We start from the raw sequence: 18,536 nt of genomic DNA on the forward strand, positions 1-18,536 counted from the left end.
GAGAGAGAGATGGATGGTTAACCTCAACTGCGTGAAATTCAGCTGCTGATTCTAGAGAAGAATCTCTGGCCGCATTCCTCACCACCCAGCACTACTTCTAGGATCATAGGAGTGGATGGGAAAAGCCTTCATCATACCTACACTACCACCACGAGCTCCATGTGTATATAGATCCCTGACAGAATAAGCAGAGAGAAATCCCGGGTATACGGGAAGGGAGATCTTGAACATCCTTATCTTTGTCATCCAGCCACAGGCTCCGTCCGTACCGAGAAGATTAAGAGGTGAGACGAGAGCGACACATACCAAGAAAGAATGAGAGAGAGAGAGAGAGAGGAGTGAATACAAGGGTTGCTTTAGGCATCCAAGAAAATTTGATAAATCGGAGCCATCAACGCCGCCAAAGAAATATATACTGAAGATCCTCCAAAAATGGCGAGTCTTTTCCCTTGGTTCTGACAAAAATTTGGTCTCTACATTGTGTGTGAGAGATGCTTTCTCAAATTTTATTCCTTAATAAAATTTATGATTTTCACTATCAAGAATAAATATCCCAATCAATATTGTCTCTAACGAATGAAATGGAAATAATCTAATATTTGTCCGTCTCTCTCTCTCTTAAAAATGTTGGGCATCAAAATAGAGGATTTAAGAAAACGTTTTCTTAGGTAGATTTGTGCTTTCCATAATAAGGGAAATTGTAAATTTCCTATAAATATTATATTATAAAATTGAATAATTACTGTAAAATTCTAAAACTTTCAAAATTTCATGAATTTGTTGCCTTGTCGTCGTGAACTCGTAATCTTCCAATTTCATTCATTCATTTGCTGCTAGCTGAAAAATGTATGCCCCCCCCCCCCCCGAACAGCCATCTTGGAATTCAAACACACAAATGCTCTATGCATCAATATTGCGACTGCAAGTCACGACTTTTGCATATCTGTCAGTCCTACTCTTGTGAGGGGTCTCATGTCCATAAGTGACCTCACCTCATGAGGTTTTCTACAGTACCAAGAATTTTGAAGATAAATCGTAATTATAGAGGCTTTGTGCTTTCATCTAATTACGGAACTATCAGCACATCACGTTGCCTAGGGTCCATAATATAGAGACGGCCTTAAATAGAACTCGGACTAGGGAGGGGAGGGGGGGCTAATAAATTCTAACCCAATGGTCTAGAGACCAATCTCATTTACAAAATGTTTGTTCACTATGAATTTACTGAAAAAAGTCATTTCAATAAGTAGGAAGGAGCTCGCTTCTGGATGAGGGTCAAAGACCCTGGGGGAAAAAATGAGATAAAAATATGGTCCAAAGGGGCCACGGACAAAAAAGGTTAAAAAACATTGGTATACTGGATGCATTGGTAAAAAGGCGTATAGTAGTTTCTTGGTGGACCGTCGATTCTTGAATCATACTTCCAATCAGAAAAAGTATCCAAGCAACGTGCAGTACACAGACATGTCATTCATGTTGCATAGTTATTAAAATAAAAAAATGAACTTTTCATACCGACACCCTGTGCCCGAAAACAAAATTAGAAAGTTGTTACTCTGCCTCTCCTTATGCCAACAAAAAAAAAATATATCCACGTTTCTAAGTGGAGACCGAGATATTCAAATTGGAAAAATAGCGTTAAATGCGGGTAGCGAATATTGCACTTAGAAAAATTGATTTTTTTTTTGTTGGTATCAGGGGAGACAGGGCAACAACTTTCTAATTGGGTTTTTGAGGACAGAGTGTCCGAAGGAAAAGTTCACATTTTTATTTGAATAACTATAAAATAATTTGAAACATAAATGACATATCTGAGTAATACACGTTATTTTAATACTTTTTCTATTTGATTGTATGACTCTAGGATCAACGGTTCGCCAGTAAAATGCCAACATATTACCTATTTTATTACTGTACAACAGTAGTAAAAGATTCTCTTTCTGAACTTTCAGTAGTTCGGAAAGAACCGGGCTTTAATTTAATGTTTTTCATTTAAGATAAGATGAGGTAAGATAATTTTGTTCATTTAATCAAAATACTGATACAAAATATTATGGGGCTAAGCTAACGAAATCAATGAATATAACAAGTTTTTAAATAAATGCATTTTCAATCTGTACAATTTCTAATTAATCAAGGTTTTGGCGTGAAAAAAATATTTTTATTCTATTACAAATAGGTAGAAATTATGATAAAGATCGCTTAAAAAAATTAAAAAAGAATATTTAAAAAAATTAAAAAAGAATATTTAAAAAAATTATTTAAGACAAAATATCCAAAAAAAAAAAATAATAATAAATTTCATAATCGTAAGTCAGGAAAAACAAAATTGGAAATTTAATTTTCTAAAAACCGTTAAAAATTTTCAATTGTAATTTAAGAGGAATTTAAAAAAAAAAAACCACTTCGATACTCATTGGACCAGGGAATTTCCAAAAAAATATTTGGTGCTCACAAAAATATGGATAAAAATTACATGAAAAATAATAACAAATAAAAATTAAACTAAGATATTAAAACAATTAGTAAGCAAAAGAAAAAGTAGGTACTACAGGAAATAAAGTAAATTTGAAAGAAATAAAATAAAAACTGATTTGGGGTGATTCGGGCCCAAATTTAACCCTTACATTCGTAGCTTTGCATAAGTACAAAGGTCCTTTAAACGTTCATTACTGCAGCCAATTTGAAGATAAAAATTCAGAATCGCCTTTGCACACAAGGTGAGGTCATATACTTACCATTCTATACTTTGAATTTGCTGGTAGATGTCCCAATTGACGACAACAGGTCTTCGTTTGCTGCAGAGTTTGTGTGGCTGTGATTTTGCTAATTTGTTGAAATGTTTTGTTAGCATTTTTTTTTTCCCTTGAAGTTTGCAATTCGAATTATTTTTCTTACTATGGTTTGAATCACAGAAAAAGAATATATTTAAAAAGTAATATTGCTTCAATAAATATATTTTATTTACGATTTTTCAGGCATTGTACGTCTTCAATAAGGTTCTGTATGAACAGTACAATGCTCCTAAGGAATCAATTATTTTACCTTTTTTTGCCATTTTGATGGGCAGATTGATAATGAAATAGAGTTTAACAAAAAAATTGCATGATTATGGTGTGTGACAACTTGCCCCGTATATAGGGGTTGGTTGTGACAAGAAAAATTTAAAAAATCTATATTTCATAGAAAGAGTGATTGTTTTTTTGTATTCGCGAAAAGCTCTAGTACATGCTAATTGTTCAAACTTGATGTAGATATATATATCAAATATTTGGCCTGTTTTTTTTGAATTACACAGCCGAAATGAATTAAAATGTAAAAAGTGTGACAAAAATATCCCCGGTTTCCCCTACATTTATTTTATGTGCGATATTTGAGACTTTGCAGGCGTGCGACAAGCGGATGCACAGGACCCGTGCCTTCCCCAACCCGACCAAAAATTAGAAGGAAAAAAATATATATTTCGGTGAAAAAATTTAACAATCGAAAGAAAATGCTCTTTATATATATTTAGGCTATATTTACCAATTTCTGTTAATTCAAATGCTTTTCGAAGGGTAGTAACTCAAAATTTCTAGGGAAGATAATTTTTGCACCTCCCCCAATCGTTTTGTGCCCCTTGTAACGGTCGATCCTGCTTACGGCCCCTTTACGGCCACTGCTCTGCACGACTTCAATAAGGTCCTGTATAATCAGTACAATTCTGAATAGATTTTTTTTTTCTTTTAATGATTTTCCCGGCTTTATTTTCCCATAAGTGTCATTAACTGTGAAAAAAATCATCACCTCGAAAATAAAACATAAAAATAGCGCATTTAAGGGTAAACCACTTTGATTTCAAGTAGTCATTGATTATGAAACGAACAATACAACAAATTACAGATCTAAAAAAAAACTTCTCTTCACAGCCCAGGTAATAACCATCTCATCAGCGGTAAAAAAGACCAAACTTCACAGGGTGGAATTGCGATGGACGAATTCAGTAGGAGGAGAGAGAGAGAGAGAAAATAAAAAAATGGTATCACAGAGAGAGAGAACGAAGGAGAGATATAGAGGAGGTTGGAATGACATATTTCCGTGACATGCCCCTCGAACAACGGGTTCGGAACCCACAGCCCATTTGCACTTGTTTTCCGCATCAATGTACAATATCCATACACACACACACACACATACGCGTACAAAGAGAGGTGGTAGAGACGCGCGTGCGACAGGAAGATGCACGTTTTGGGAGCCGAACTCCACCCCACCAGGCGAAAATGTGCTGATTGGTCGAGCAGCTGAGCGAAAGGAGGGGTTCGCTGCGAAAATGAGCGCTGCCAACAATTTCTACACAGAAGAGATTTTCTTCGGGGCCGGAGCCCCGCGTTGATCGAGCGGCAACGCGGTCACCGACGCAATTTTTGTTTTAACTTCCCGACGTGGTTTTTGTTTTTGTTTTTTTTATAGTGTTTGGTTGCTATACAGCAACAACAAAAAAAAATATTTTTCCCGCGGGATTTCGAAATATTTATATTTTAAATTAGACGAGAAAGAAGGAGAGGAAAAAAAATTGTTCGAGCACACATCAGTGAGCAGATCTTTATTTTGAAGATGGTTTTTTAATTGCTCAGCAGAAAATCGCCGATGACGATGATGTTACACGTATACGTGAAAAGATGCTCGGATTTTGCTTTTTCATTGCTGTTTTCCGTCCGATGCATCGTTTGATGGGAATCGCTGATATATTCCTCCTGCTCATCTTCGTTTATTTCTTGTTGTTGTTGTTGTTCTTATTCCGAATGCTGCTGCCCAGTGTGTAAAAACCGAAAGGAGAAGTATCACGGAATAACGTGGAAGTTGGTTATGTGCCAAGTCGGAACAGCTCGACTACAACAACGTAGGAAAGAGAGTTTCTCCTCGTTTTTCGGATATACGTGAGAAATATCACGGCAGCTCCCTTCCGGACTGAAGAAATAATTTTTTTTTAATTTTTTGCTTTCCCGAGTAAAACGAAATAGAAGCAAAAAAAAAAAAATGCATCCACTGTACGGAGAGCATCACGGTTACTACAGGTACGAGAGTTACCCGAGCATGGGCATGAACGTGGCTGCCGGAAACAATAATATTATGTCGGCGGCAGCGGCGTACGTGGGACAGCAACAGACCGGGGTGAGTTCCGTCGACCGGTATGCGAGTGTCGTGAGGCCTTATGCGACGGCCTACCCGTCCCCGAGTGGCATGCAGTCGGCCGTGCAGCCGTCTAAGGACATGGTCAAGCCGCCTTATTCGTACATCGCCCTGATAACGATGGCGATACAGAACTCTCCGGAAAAGAAAATCACGCTGAACGGTATCTATCAGTTTATCATGGACCGATTCCCTTTCTACCGCGAGAACAAGCAAGGTTGGCAGAATTCAATCCGGCACAATCTGAGTCTGAATGATTGTTTCGTGAAGGTGCCGAGAGACGACAAGAAACCGGGGAAAGGGAGCTATTGGACATTGGATCCAGACAGCGTGAATATGTTCGACAACGGGAGTTATCTGAGGCGGAGGCGTAGATTCAAAAAGAAGGATGCCCTCCGAGAAAAAGAGGAGACTCTGCTGAAAAAACAAGCTCAACACCACCACCATCAAGCAGCAACAACAACGACAGCATCATCATCCGCTTCGTTGGATCTCTTGCCTCCTCCTCGGAAGAGAGAAGTTCTAACCGCGGAGGAAACCGTTGATGCGAAACATGGCGGCGGTTCTGGTAATCCCGCAATGAAAACAAACGTTGCGCCTAACAACAACAACAACATGGAGTGCTGCAGTAGCGGCAGCAGCAGTAGTGTCGGCGACCAGCAGCAGCAGCAGCATCGACGCTCCTGTTCTTCGGCCTCTCCTGGGAGGATAGCTATAGCAAGTTCCGACTTGAGACATTTGTCATGTACCGGCATAAGACCGAAAACCGAACCCATAGACGCCGACGAAGAAATGGACCAAATTCACCACCGGCTTCAACATAACCACCCCGGTATGTTCGGAGGATCTTGCATGCAGCGGCAGGTCATCAGCGGCGATTGCAAGTTCGACAGGATGACGTCCAAGTCCATAGATGGACCCGTCAATCAATCGAACAGCACGTCGTCCTACATCAACGTCGACCCACCGGCTTCGATGCTGGATTGTTCGGCTATATCTAACTTCTCGGTCGATCTTTTAGTCAGGGACCCACGGACGCATTCGCCAAATACCGATCCAAACAGGAACCTCATGTCCAACATTAGACCCTGCAGCAACGGATTGTCCATGTCCTACAATTGCAGGACCTCTGGGTATCATTCGACGGGGCTCTGCGTACCTCCATGTCCAGCGTCACCGAGTTCGGTGGTCAACTACAACTGCGCCTCGTCGCCTGGATGCAGTTACAATGGCGATAGGGACTGCAACAGCCGGAACAGTTCGTCCAGGAATTCACTGGGGCGAGGGAGCAGTGCGAACAGTGCTTCGGCTCCGGATATGACAATAACCGGAGTGGATAGTAGTGCGTATCTTCAGGGACACCATGGCAATTCCGGGATCTTGAGTCTTTCCGGAGACACGCCGCCCTACCCCGTGAGTCGGAACAGTGTCAGTGCCAACCAAGGTGTGAGCAGCAGCGGTGCTTGGAACTACCCTTTACAAAATGCTACCGACTGCTCTCTGTACGCTGAAAGTACCGCTAATTTCTCAGTGAGAGACATGTTTGATTCGCAGAGGCTGGTGGCAGCGGCACCTTCACACGGCAATGTCACGAACTCTAGCTGTCAAATGAACTTGGGAGTCGCATCCACCGCAGCCTACAGCCAGAGAGCTGTTCCCGCCGTTTACGGCTACGACTACTCCAGGTTTTGAGGGAAAACGATACTGCTGTAAAGTTCGAAGAAAATCCATGGATCAAAGGAAGATGAGGTAAGACAATTTATTCTAGCATCATATCGTAATATATCCTAAATTAATCACAGTATGAGCAATTTATCTTATCTCCATAAATGATTCAAATGGCCTAAATAGAATGATCAGAATTATTGAAAAACAAAAAACTGCGAAAAATAGTTTTTGAATAATATTCAATTCCTAGACAGAGAAACATGCGAGGGCTCCACAGGGCCCCAACTAGGGGGAAGGTGGAAATCTGGTGCTCCGGACGCTCCACAAGGAAGCGCACAAAGTTTGCTTTTGCTCGTTCAAAACTGCGAAGAGGAGGTGCACCAAAATTGATATTTGCTCCTGTCGACGGAATAAATCCTAGTTGTGGCCCTGGGGCTCCAGCACGAGGGTCATATTATCTCATTATTTCTGATTTTTTTCATCACCAAAATGTTTTGTAGAAGGCCCCTTGGAAAAATATTGTCTAGTAAAATATTAAAATAGTCTATTTATAATAAGTAATCAATGGTGTGAGTGTGTGACAAATAATTGACAATATGGATAAATAGATTACGATTCTATGTTTTAAATTAATAAATGAAAATTTTTAATATTTTCTGTATCGTCCAGCTTTCTTTTTGATTTTTTGTTTTTTTTGTTTCTGGCACCCTTGGAAATATGATGAGAATTTCCTCGAGCCACTTTGGGGGGGGGGGGTTCTCAAGTGCTGTGATGCACTGTTTGGGAAGCATATTCTTTCCACTCCAGCCGATATAATTGTATTCTCATACACCCTCCTTAGATACCACGGAATACTTTTGAATGGAATCACTGGATGGTCCTAAAAGTTTTTGTGGATAATGCGTATATTAAGGTGCATTATGGAAATATATGCAATGCATATGGTGAAAATTCAAATTTAGTAGGCTTATACACGATGAAAATTAAAAAATAAATAAATAAAATGAACAGAAAAATTCAATGAGATTTGTTCCTAGGGATCATGAATGGAGATACGTCCATCTTAAAGCTTGTGTCAGGCAGGCGTAGGGCAATCGAAAAATCCCGTAGGAAGAAATCGGGTGTTTAAGAAAACAATTACAAAATTTCTCATTGACTTCAAAGGTGTACTGACTCATTGAAATGAGACTAAAAAATATGAGACCGATTAGAAAGTGCTCGGTAATATTACAGGTCTTCTTGCAATGAGCCAGATTTTTCAAATAGTCTATGAACTCTACGACAGGCCACCCGTATAGGCTACTTCCTGGGGGTACAAGTTGCGTAAGAGTCCCATGATGAAGCGATTTTCGGTGATTTTCGAGAATAAGTAGATGAATGTTCAGACTGCTACTTTCCTGTGAGTGAGAAAGGGTTAGAACCTCATTTAGTATAGGTGTTCTTAACCTTGTGTGTTTTACGGATTCTTTATACCAGCGAGATGAGGTCTACGAACTCCTTGTTGCAATGAAATGAAAAAATGTAAAGGGAGGGGACAGCATGGATAAAATAATAATATTCAGTGCAGAAAAACAGTCAAGCTTAAGCAATCGGATAAAACTAGTATTTTTCTTCGTGGAACTGAGGAAAATCGTTATATCGAGGTTGAAATAAGTACAAATACAGTATATGCACAGAAACTTCTAAAAAAATTCGTTAAATCGGGGATCGTTACATCGGGGAGTTCAGCTGTAGATAAGAATTAAAATTCTTTTCTCAATCCAGCTGAAACACCTTGAACACCTTTTCTCATTCAAACTCAAACACCTGAAGAATCAGATTCACCCAGGTTTCCATCAATTATGAGAATTGGAACGGAAAACAAGATTTGGAATAAATGAGCCACTGGAAGTCTCTTAAAATCCATCGCGAAACTCCGAAAGCCTTTCCTAGGACTTCCAAGAGTTCCGTGAACTCCTGATTAAGAGCCCCTGATTTAATGTCTTCAAGGAGATGAGCAAGGTTTCTAAGGCACGTTGTTTAGGTGTGTTAGCCTCGTGAAAGTGGAACCCCAAGAGGCTCATTCCCCCCAGAGACCTGTGATGCTGTTTAAACGTTCATTCAAAGAAGATAATAAACTCATCAGAATTTCCCTAAAACGATAGGTATCAGTTCAAGGCACAATAAATTGTGCGTCTAAATCTATAATTGTTGCCTTACCATGGAATATCAGAATCACAGCGTAGAAACAATAGCTTTAACTGGTATGTATTCAAGAAACGATTCAAGAATAATTGACTTTTTAGCTTGGAACAGCTTTTCCCTCCCTTCAAATAAAAGAATCCAGCAAGTCGGAAGATAAACCCATAAACGTTGACACACTGTCAGCTTGTTTGAGTGACAGTCAACCCCTTCCCCTTCAGTTAGCCCGTGACAGGTCAGGTCAATTCTTGAAGTTGACCAACTCAACATCTCTTCATCCTGTTTCCCACGGAGATCTCTACGAGAATAACCACTTCTCTATCTTTTTTTTGCCAAGCTTTACAAAGCCATCGCCCATCTTGTTATATTATTCCAAGCAGTTGATATGTTCCGCAAATAGCAAGGAAAACAAAAAAAAACCAAGAGAGAGGGGGGACACTGCAGCAAGGGGGGGGGGGGGAATGCAAAGGGTCTCCACCCTACGGATTATGCAGTGACCGTTTTCTTTCAAGCATCAGGTCACACTCAAAAATCCATGGGAAATCGGCAGAAAATAAGTTAAAACGATATCGTGTGTGTGTGGTGTATATTCAAGGGACAGTTCAGAATCCTTATCATTGTCTTGAAATAGAATCCGGTTTCACTGATAAGTTCGTGGGAGCAAAAGGAAAATTCGGACCTCCAAAGAATTGTTCGGAATGACCACATGTGTCCTTTGGTCACATCAGGATTGGATCCGAAGTGGGAGGTAGGGAGACTCACCCCCATAGTCTTGCTGTAGGAAAATAATGGTTTCACAAATCACGTATCGCCGCCAGATGTGTGATGATTTCTTTTTCATTAGGTATCCCATCCAATACGTCGTCATTGGATGTACTGGATCCGCATTTGAGCCGTATATAGGGTCCTTTTGAATCAGAGATTTTCAACTTTCGGGATCAAAATTTCTATGCCATGGATATACATGTAACCCTTGATGGTTGCGAAACTGTTATATAGAATCTAAACAACCACAGATATTTCCCTAAAACCGGATTACACTATTAAAAGTATAATAAAAGATCTTTGAAAAAAAACACCAATTGGTTGCATTCGCTCGAAGGTAACCGATGCGCTTATTGATTGCATTTTTAATTTTTATAAAGCAAACTTTTATCAAATTTTTATAGTGTAATCCTGGCCTAACGCGTCCTACGAGATATTTTGTAGCTTTTGACATCGGAAGAACGTCCCCAAGAAAAAAAAAATAACACCAGTTGGAAATCTGTGTTAGCTAGAGCAGAGGTCTTTAGACTTTTTCCAGTAGCGAGCACTGCCTGTACCCATCATCAAAAGAAGAGCACCCTTACGGCAAAATTTGACATATGAATGCATGAAAAGCCGATGATTTCAATTCTTGAATGCAATTGTTCCCAGGGGTTTAATTGGAACGTTGATTAAGTGCTCGCGACCATGAAATTGGGCACTCTGGGCACTTCAGGGAGCACCGTGATGCTCGTGGGGAACGGATTGAAGATGCCTGATCTAGAGTGTAGAGTGTGTTTTCAAAAATGGGCGATATCACCCCTTTGGGGTGAATGAAGGATCCAAGTTTTGAGGTTCCTATAAGATCCTATGGATAATTTTAATTTGACTTGGGGGGTGGGTGATGAAGAAGAAAAAACATTGAAAAAGGAGGCGATGAAACCAAAAAGTTTGAGAAACTATGGTATAGTTCAGCGTTTGCCAAAGTGGGCAATATCGCCCCCTGGTGGGCGACGGAATGGTCCAGGGGAGCGATAGAAGCTACGGGTATAACATAGGATCCTATGGGTTCACTAAAGTTTGGGAAACTGAGGTCTACCTGTTGGAAATATTATTCATGTAACCGGGATCTATGAAAATGATGAAAAATTTTGTAGGAAATCCTTGAAATGATTAAAAGATTTTTTAGAGAATCATTGAAAATTATATTAATTTTTTTCCTTCAAGAGAATCATAGAGTTCATTTTTACGTTCCAGTCTTGACACGATAATACTGTATAATGTTCTTGGAAATCTTAAAACATTACTACAATACAGACTTATCCTGCTTATAACGTTCCCATTTGAAACTTTTTCCCGCTTAGTATATCATATTTATGTGATCTCAACTCTAGTTCTCATTAAGATTTCCCATTTAAAGCTTTTTCTCACAACATTTTCTCATGACGGTTTTTCGAAAACCGTTACAATCCGGATCCACTGTATCTCCAGTCGCTGCTATTCATAACTATTTTTCGAAAATACCGTGGTACAAAGGTTTCCGACGTTTTAGTTCATGTTGGAGCCTTAATAACTACAAGGCTGTTTTCTCTACGGAATCCAAACAGACATCTATATTTTTCCAACATGGATATTTTTATTGCATAACCAATAAAAGTTTGTTAAAGCCTTTGTACCTTGGAACCCCAGTTGGAAACATATGGGTTAGAATAGTTAGGTTATCCAGGCTGTGTGGTATATCAAGTTAATGTTGATGGCCGAATGTTGCTGTAAGGTAGGGTGACTGATGTTACTCACTTTACATAAGATAGGAAAAAGATATAACAACAGTATATACCAGGAGTTCTTAACCTATGGGTAGTGATCTAAACTTGGGTCACAGGGGCTTCGAGATGGGTCATACAAATCCACTAACAGCAAGGAACTCTGTGAGCAATAGGTCCTGACCCAAATTTAATTCACAGGGACTTCCTAGATGAGCCATATCAATCTACTAACAGCCAAGGAATCCTTGAGCTATGGGTCACGAACTAAACCTAAAGTTTAGGTAATTTACAGGCGCTTATGAGAGAGTTGTAGTACAAATTCACTTACAGCTAAGGATTTTTGAGCTATGGGTCACGATCTAAATTTGATTCGCAGAACTTCCTATACGAGTCTTATAAATCCTACACCAGTCCTGTTATAAATGCACTTATTGCGTCAATGGTTTCACTAATTTCGAAAAATAAACAGTCCTATGTGCTTCGAAAATGATCTTGTTTATTTTAGGTCGCGGCTGAAAAAGGTCATATATACCCTGCGACAAACCGGGGCGATGCTTGAGCTGCATTTCTTCTAATAAATATATTATAGAATCAGCATTCGAAGCCTCAAAATTTATGTTATGGCCCTGGCTCTCAGTCTGATTGGCCCATGGCTGAATATAAACCCTTAACCATTTAAGCAATGATGACGAGATATCTCGCCTCCATAAAATCCTGTTATTTTAGCATTGGCAAGCCCAGATATTTTGAAAAAAATCACAATCACACGACGTGTGGCTTCAGACGCAATCTGTTTAATGCATTTTAATGTTAAAATTATTTATTTGACACAAAACCTCAATTGTTCGACATTTTAACTTGATTCTAAATTGTCAAAAAAAACCCGTCATTTATATCCTTAAAATTTGCGTTATTTTTGTAGACAGTGAAAACGCATTGCTGAAACAGTTCTTGCATATTGTCACTGAAAAGCCATAGATTTTAGAGTGGTTGGCGACATATATATGAAAATAGCTATTAAGCTGGCTGATAACCTTTACATTGGACACTCATTTGTTTAATACGTGCCTCTAAGAATACGCAGACGCGGTGAGCCCCAAAGAAACGACTTCGAATTGTTTAAAAGACAGCTATATGTCCTTTCAAAATTTTCTCTCCCAATGTTTCCAGCGTTATCTCCAGAGGGAAGGAAAGTCCACATACATTATTAGCATTTAGAGGGGGGGGGGGGGTACAGGTCTACCAATGAAAATGAAACAAAAAATTTCCAATTTGGAATTAGCTCATAACAAAATACATTATTATACAATGACACTGAAAGAAAAGCTGAAAAAAGTTACGGGGGGGGGGGGGGGAATTCTTGTCATTCCAAAAAATTTTGCGATCCTGAACTGAAAGTGTATGTATGCCCAGTCAAAATTTTTATGTGCCCCGAGCATGTCGGGCAATAGATTTGTCCAGCCCAGCGGTTCCTACATTCCACACAATATAATTCAGTTCATGAAATATGTACAATGTAAAAGGAAATCAAATATTGTAACCTTATTTTAATGGTTCAGGCAGAAGAAACCTTATATATACTATTCATTCGGGAACGCTTCGGTACTCTCTGAGATGGAAAGTGGGGTGTGTTTGGTCTTGAAAAAAAAAGAAAGAAACCTTATATATTAACTGGTATTTCACTATTTCTCCGAGAATTTTAAAAGTGGAAACAACTTATCAAAATAATCAAAAAATTTGGATATTATTGAGAAATTTATTTCTCGGATAAAAAAAAAGCTATAGAAAGTGAGAAAAATATGTGCACACACACACATACAATTGCTAATTCGCGTAGGAAACAACGTTGCCGTTACTAGTTGCGACTGAACTAGTTGGCGCGAGATGACGAACAATGAGCTCTCGTCTTCTTAGTTTCTCTACTTGGGTAGAGATATTTTTTGATCAGTCAATATCAAAATGGTTGCTTAAAAAACAACCATCGGTAATTTTTTTTACATATTATATAAAACCCTTTATACATAAAATATTCTTACTACCACAAAACAATATTAGTATATTGATTTACATTGTCACAATTCGCAGAAGTTGAAACATCTCTATTTTCAAAAATAAATCTCGAGCGCGAGAAGATTGCAAATATTCCCCCAATATCTACAATATTAAATAATCCAATTTCACTAAAGGGATTTGATTTCCCACAATTTGAAAAAATTGCCAATCTTTTGCAACATACATTTACAGTATATTTTACAGATTATTTCAATTCAGAGAAAGGTGATATGTGTATATACATGGAAACTCTAACAATGTCATCTAACCATTTAATGTGACTTTTGACAAACATATTAGAAAAAGATAAAATAGAGTGGAAGGTAACAAATGGTTGTTAGAGTTTACAGAACATTAATACACCCCGCAATATAATCAGAGTCCTTTGAGGTTACTTTTTATAGGTGACAAAAATTTTCCACCACAGCAAAATAAAAAATTATGTTAACTGATATTTTTCACTGCATCAAATTTCTTAATAATTGAGCTCAACTGTACTAAATTTCACCAAAATAATGATTTAAAATACAAATTTATAGAAAAAAAATCACAAGCATTTCACTGAAATATCCATCTATTCAGTGTTTTATGTCAACGGCAGATGTCACTAACAATTTTTTTTTTCTTTTTTTCCTGGAATGCTCATTTGTTGAAACTGAAATGATGTGAGTAACTGCAAGTAATTGAAGGGTACGGGCAGGGACGTCTCAACAGCAAGTAGAACTTGGCTAATTTCAACGTGGTTAAGTCGCTTTGGATAATTCAAACTTTTACGAACTCCCCGCGACTTTTCTATCTAATTTTATGGTAAAATATTTTGTTTAATTCGAATTTTTTGGATAATTCGAAGTTGGACGGGAAAAAAAATCATGATTTTTGTATCAGCAAATTTAGTTTGGGAAAATTCTACAAAAAAGCCAGACAGCTTTTCTCGATCAAGTTGTTAAATAACAAACCTTTAAAGACAAATACAATTTTGAAAATTCTGTTTTTCTCTACTTTTTCTTTAATGATTTAATGACCCTTTTACATTGTTCAGATGGAGTGCATCGAGAACGTATACTGAATGATACATTTGACACCGATTACGTTGTTCAACTTATGGACCAAGGTGTACCATTCAAAAGCTGAATCTTTTTGTCGTCATTAAGAATATGGGAAGTATCGGAAAAAAATATTGTGTAATACAACTGAAACCTCACTACAACGATACTCGATATAACGCTAAATCTCTCTACAACGATAATTTTCAAGTTTTGTTTGGAAATGCCAATATTATAATGCTAAAATTTTTCCTCCCGATATAACGATAATCCTTCCACAGCCATATTTTTCATTGTCCGCAGTGTTTCGTTATATCGAGGTTTCACTGTACATACATACGTTAATGAAACTATATTTCCTTAATAGCGTAAGAATGATAAGCAAAAATTTAGAAAATAGTTTCGTAACGGATGATCATGAGCTGTTTCCGTAAATAAAGCTTTTAGCATGGTCAAGAAATTCTGTAGTGATGCTGATTTTAGGAAAAGAGGAATAATGTAGCACTAAGATAAATTATATAGCACTATGACCATAAATTATTTAAATTTGGGAAACAGTTACGTAATAACTGATAATTGTTATCTTATGTGAATGATGATGATTCAGTTGTAATTTGTAGTCATTTTACGGATCCAGGATAGATTAACGCGATAATATGAATTTTGAATAATTCGAAGTTTTTCCCAGCGACTTCGAATTAATCAAGTTCGACTGTGTAAGCAAAGGTGCTATTTTGCTAATTTTATTTCTGTAAGCGTCTAAGCGATTTGAAATGCGATTTTAAAATTCAATTTTTAGTTCGTTTTTATAATAATAATAACGTGATCCTCACGTATTCCTAAGGGATCAGCATGATCTGTCCAGGGAATTTGTTAGTGTTAGTAAACATCCATGCCCGAACCGGGATTCGAACTCAGACCTGCACAGTGAGAAGCTAGTTCCCTAACCACTAACGTTAGGGTTTCTCTAGTGATAAGGTTTCTCTCTCCTTCTTGTATGATTGAAAAATTTTTTTATACGGAATTGGCTTTTTATGTCTGTTTGGGGGAAGGGGGTGTTGCAATTTTTAAAAACATGTTTCAGTTCAGCGACTTCACATTTATATGACGTTTCGACTCGGCCGCATGGAAGTCGTATACACTGGGTTGCACTGTCCATATTAAAACTGGAGGCAAATTTTCAATTATAACATGATACATCACCATAGTAAAAATATGGTTATGCATGGCAAATTTTGAGTTGTAAAATAAAAATTCATGCTTTCAGAGGCCAAGTAGGTTTTGAGGGTGCAGTCCGCACGGGCCGCAAAATATTTGGCCATAAATTATTAGATTAAAATACATGACGGTGAATTTTACTTTGAATGACGCCAAATTCACACTTTGTTCATAAAAATCATGGAAGAGTGGGTACAAAATACTTGCCAAGGTGACTAAATGCATTTTTGATTGTAACTGCGGCCAATGGGACCAAGAGCGCCGAATAAGTCGGAGGGGAAAAATAATTGATAAGGCTTTCATTTAATTCTGAAATTATTCCTCTCATAAATTGTGAATTTTCATAAAAATTAGAATTACATTCGTCCATTAATTTTGTTATTCATCGTTGATTCCGAATTTTTTATCAATAATCTAAATTTCCAATAATTCTCGGATTATTTCTTTCAGTAATCCCGAATTTTCATTGGCGCTACAGTCTGCTCTTACAATTACTTTTCGTATTTTTAATTCATCAATTTTAAATATTTTTCACGTTTCTCGTGTTTTTTTTTCTCTCCAAGTACTCATTTTCATTATTTTTCAAATTATTTCGTTTATCAATTCAAAATTTTCAATAACTTTTTCTATCTACTTTTAATGTTTTAGCCCTTTTTTGGGGGGGGGGGGGGGGATTTTCAGAATCTTGTATATTCTGTCCTGTATGTCCTGTAATGTCTGAATTTCTCTAGGCCGACAGAGAGAGAGAGAAAGATTCCTCTCTCCCCCACAAAATACACAAAATCGGAGCTAAACGGGCCCCGAAATCATTACGACGATTTGGACTCACGCGTCTGGTAAGGGCGACCCTGAACAAAATCGCACAGAACCTCCATCCCCCTCTCCCCAGGACTTCAAGCTTACATTGATATTTCACTGAATTTATTGTGCAAAAAAAAAAAAAAAAAAACAATAATACGGTAGATATATAAAGATTATGAACATCTGAGCACTGTCAGCTCTTGTGAAAACCCATGTACAGGCCTATAGTCTTATTGTAGAGTAGAAGGAAAAATCGCACAGGGGGTCGCAAAATTCCCAAGCCCGGCTCTCAACTGACCCTCATTTTGAACAAAAAAGAGAGGGAATTAACTCGTCTTTTAATACACTTCTGACTGACACGATATGTGGTAAGTTTTGCACTTGATGTTGAGTCATTTTGGGGGGTACTGAATGTGTACAGGTTTTGTGACTGAGTAGTCAAGAAGTGTTGGATCCGACAGCTGGAATCCTCTTCTGTCTACTTATTGACTTTTGTACTTTCGGTTTATCTCTTCTTCTTCCCAAAGGAATTAACATAAGATCATGCGATTTTTTCACGATTTGAAAGTCAGATTTGGATTTTTTTCCGTTCATTCTGGCAGTTTGAATCTTTTTTTATATACACAGAGAGATATATATTCCCCCCATTTCCAATTCTTTTCGAAGTTTGTTTCTGGATTACTTCCGTATATAGTTCCGTTTACATTGCAAATGCATCTTTGCATTTTCTCCATAAGGGAAACTTTTTCAGACTTCAAAATGTGAAATTTGATTTTACAGATTTCATCCAATCCTGAAATAAGAATTTTAAGAAAACATAGAGAGGGGAGACCAGGGACTTTTTTTGTTGTCACACGGGTAGGTTATCACACACATTGTTTCTCAGAGCATAGATCAGAGGTCTTCAACCTTTTTCCAGTCGCGAGCACTGTCTGTACCCGTCATCAAAAAAAGATCACCCTTACGGCAAGTTTAACATATGAATGCGTGAAATCAGGATGATTTCCATCCTTGAATTCAATTTTTACAAGGTGTTTTAATTGGAACGTTGAACAAGTGCTCGCGAGCACGAAATTGGACACGAGCATCGAGCATTCTGGGTATTTCAGGGAGCACCGTGGTGCTCGCGAGCAACGTGTTGAAGATGCCAGGCATAGATGGTGTCCACTGCCCATAATGGTGCAGTTTGTTCATCTTGTTAAGGGGATTCTCCTTCCTGGCATTCGTCCGCTTTGGATACTGATTTAGTAAATTTTTATAAAGGTTTTTCTGAATTTTAACTGTATTAGTAATTTTTCATTGTCTCAGTTTTTGTTTTATTTCATTTATTTCATTAAATCATTTTAATTGTTTTATTTCATAATCGATTTTATCAAGTACATCTATTATAATGTATCAGCTATTATTTTGCATAATTGCAAACTTCCTTGTTGACAAAAAATATTGTTGGTGGATTAGGTTTTTTAGCCATGTGAATCTGGGACTAGTTGTTCCAGACGAAACAGGGTTAGTTGTTTCTTGTGACAACAACTGGAATTACAACAACCCATGGTTATCTTACGAGTTGAATGGTGTCACTATCCCGGATGCAACTAGAGTCACCGATTTGGGAATTCTCATTGACGAGCGACTTAAGTTTTCTGAACATTGTTCAGCGGTTGTCAAAAAATCGAATAGAATGCTTGGTCTCATTTTCAAAAAGGTCTCTTCGCGTTCTCCTAAAGTCATTCTTCCGCTTTTTCGAGGTTTAGTTCGTCCTGGACTGGAGTATGCTGTAAGGTTTTGGAGACCATACCTACAGAGGGACATAGACTTGATTGAAGGGGTGCAGAGAAGAGCTACGCGTGTCCTTATTGGCACACAGGGCTTGAGTTATGAAGAGAGACTTCATTTT

At 38.0% G+C, this 18,536-nt stretch overlaps 1 protein-coding gene across 1 annotated transcript in view; it reads left to right on the forward strand.

Moving 5' to 3' along the window:
- Positions 1–4,337: 4,337 nt before the first annotated feature.
- LOC149090004 (uncharacterized) overlaps positions 4,338–18,536 on the forward strand; it is a 91,292-nt gene continuing 77,093 nt past the window's right edge. The window contains exon 1 of the mRNA XM_089231888.1: positions 4,338–6,918. Within this exon, the coding sequence (XP_089088014.1) occupies positions 5,017–6,861 (1,845 nt within the window). The 5' untranslated portion in view covers positions 4,338–5,016 and the 3' untranslated portion in view covers positions 6,862–6,918. The remainder of the gene's footprint in view (positions 6,919–18,536) is intronic.

The sequence above is a fragment of the Pholcus phalangioides genome, unplaced genomic scaffold (genome assembly GCF_987345545.1).
Source record: "Pholcus phalangioides strain wild (caught in Gottingen) unplaced genomic scaffold, Ppha-v1.0 ptg000001l_1, whole genome shotgun sequence".
NCBI lineage: Eukaryota > Metazoa > Arthropoda > Arachnida > Araneae > Pholcidae > Pholcus > Pholcus phalangioides.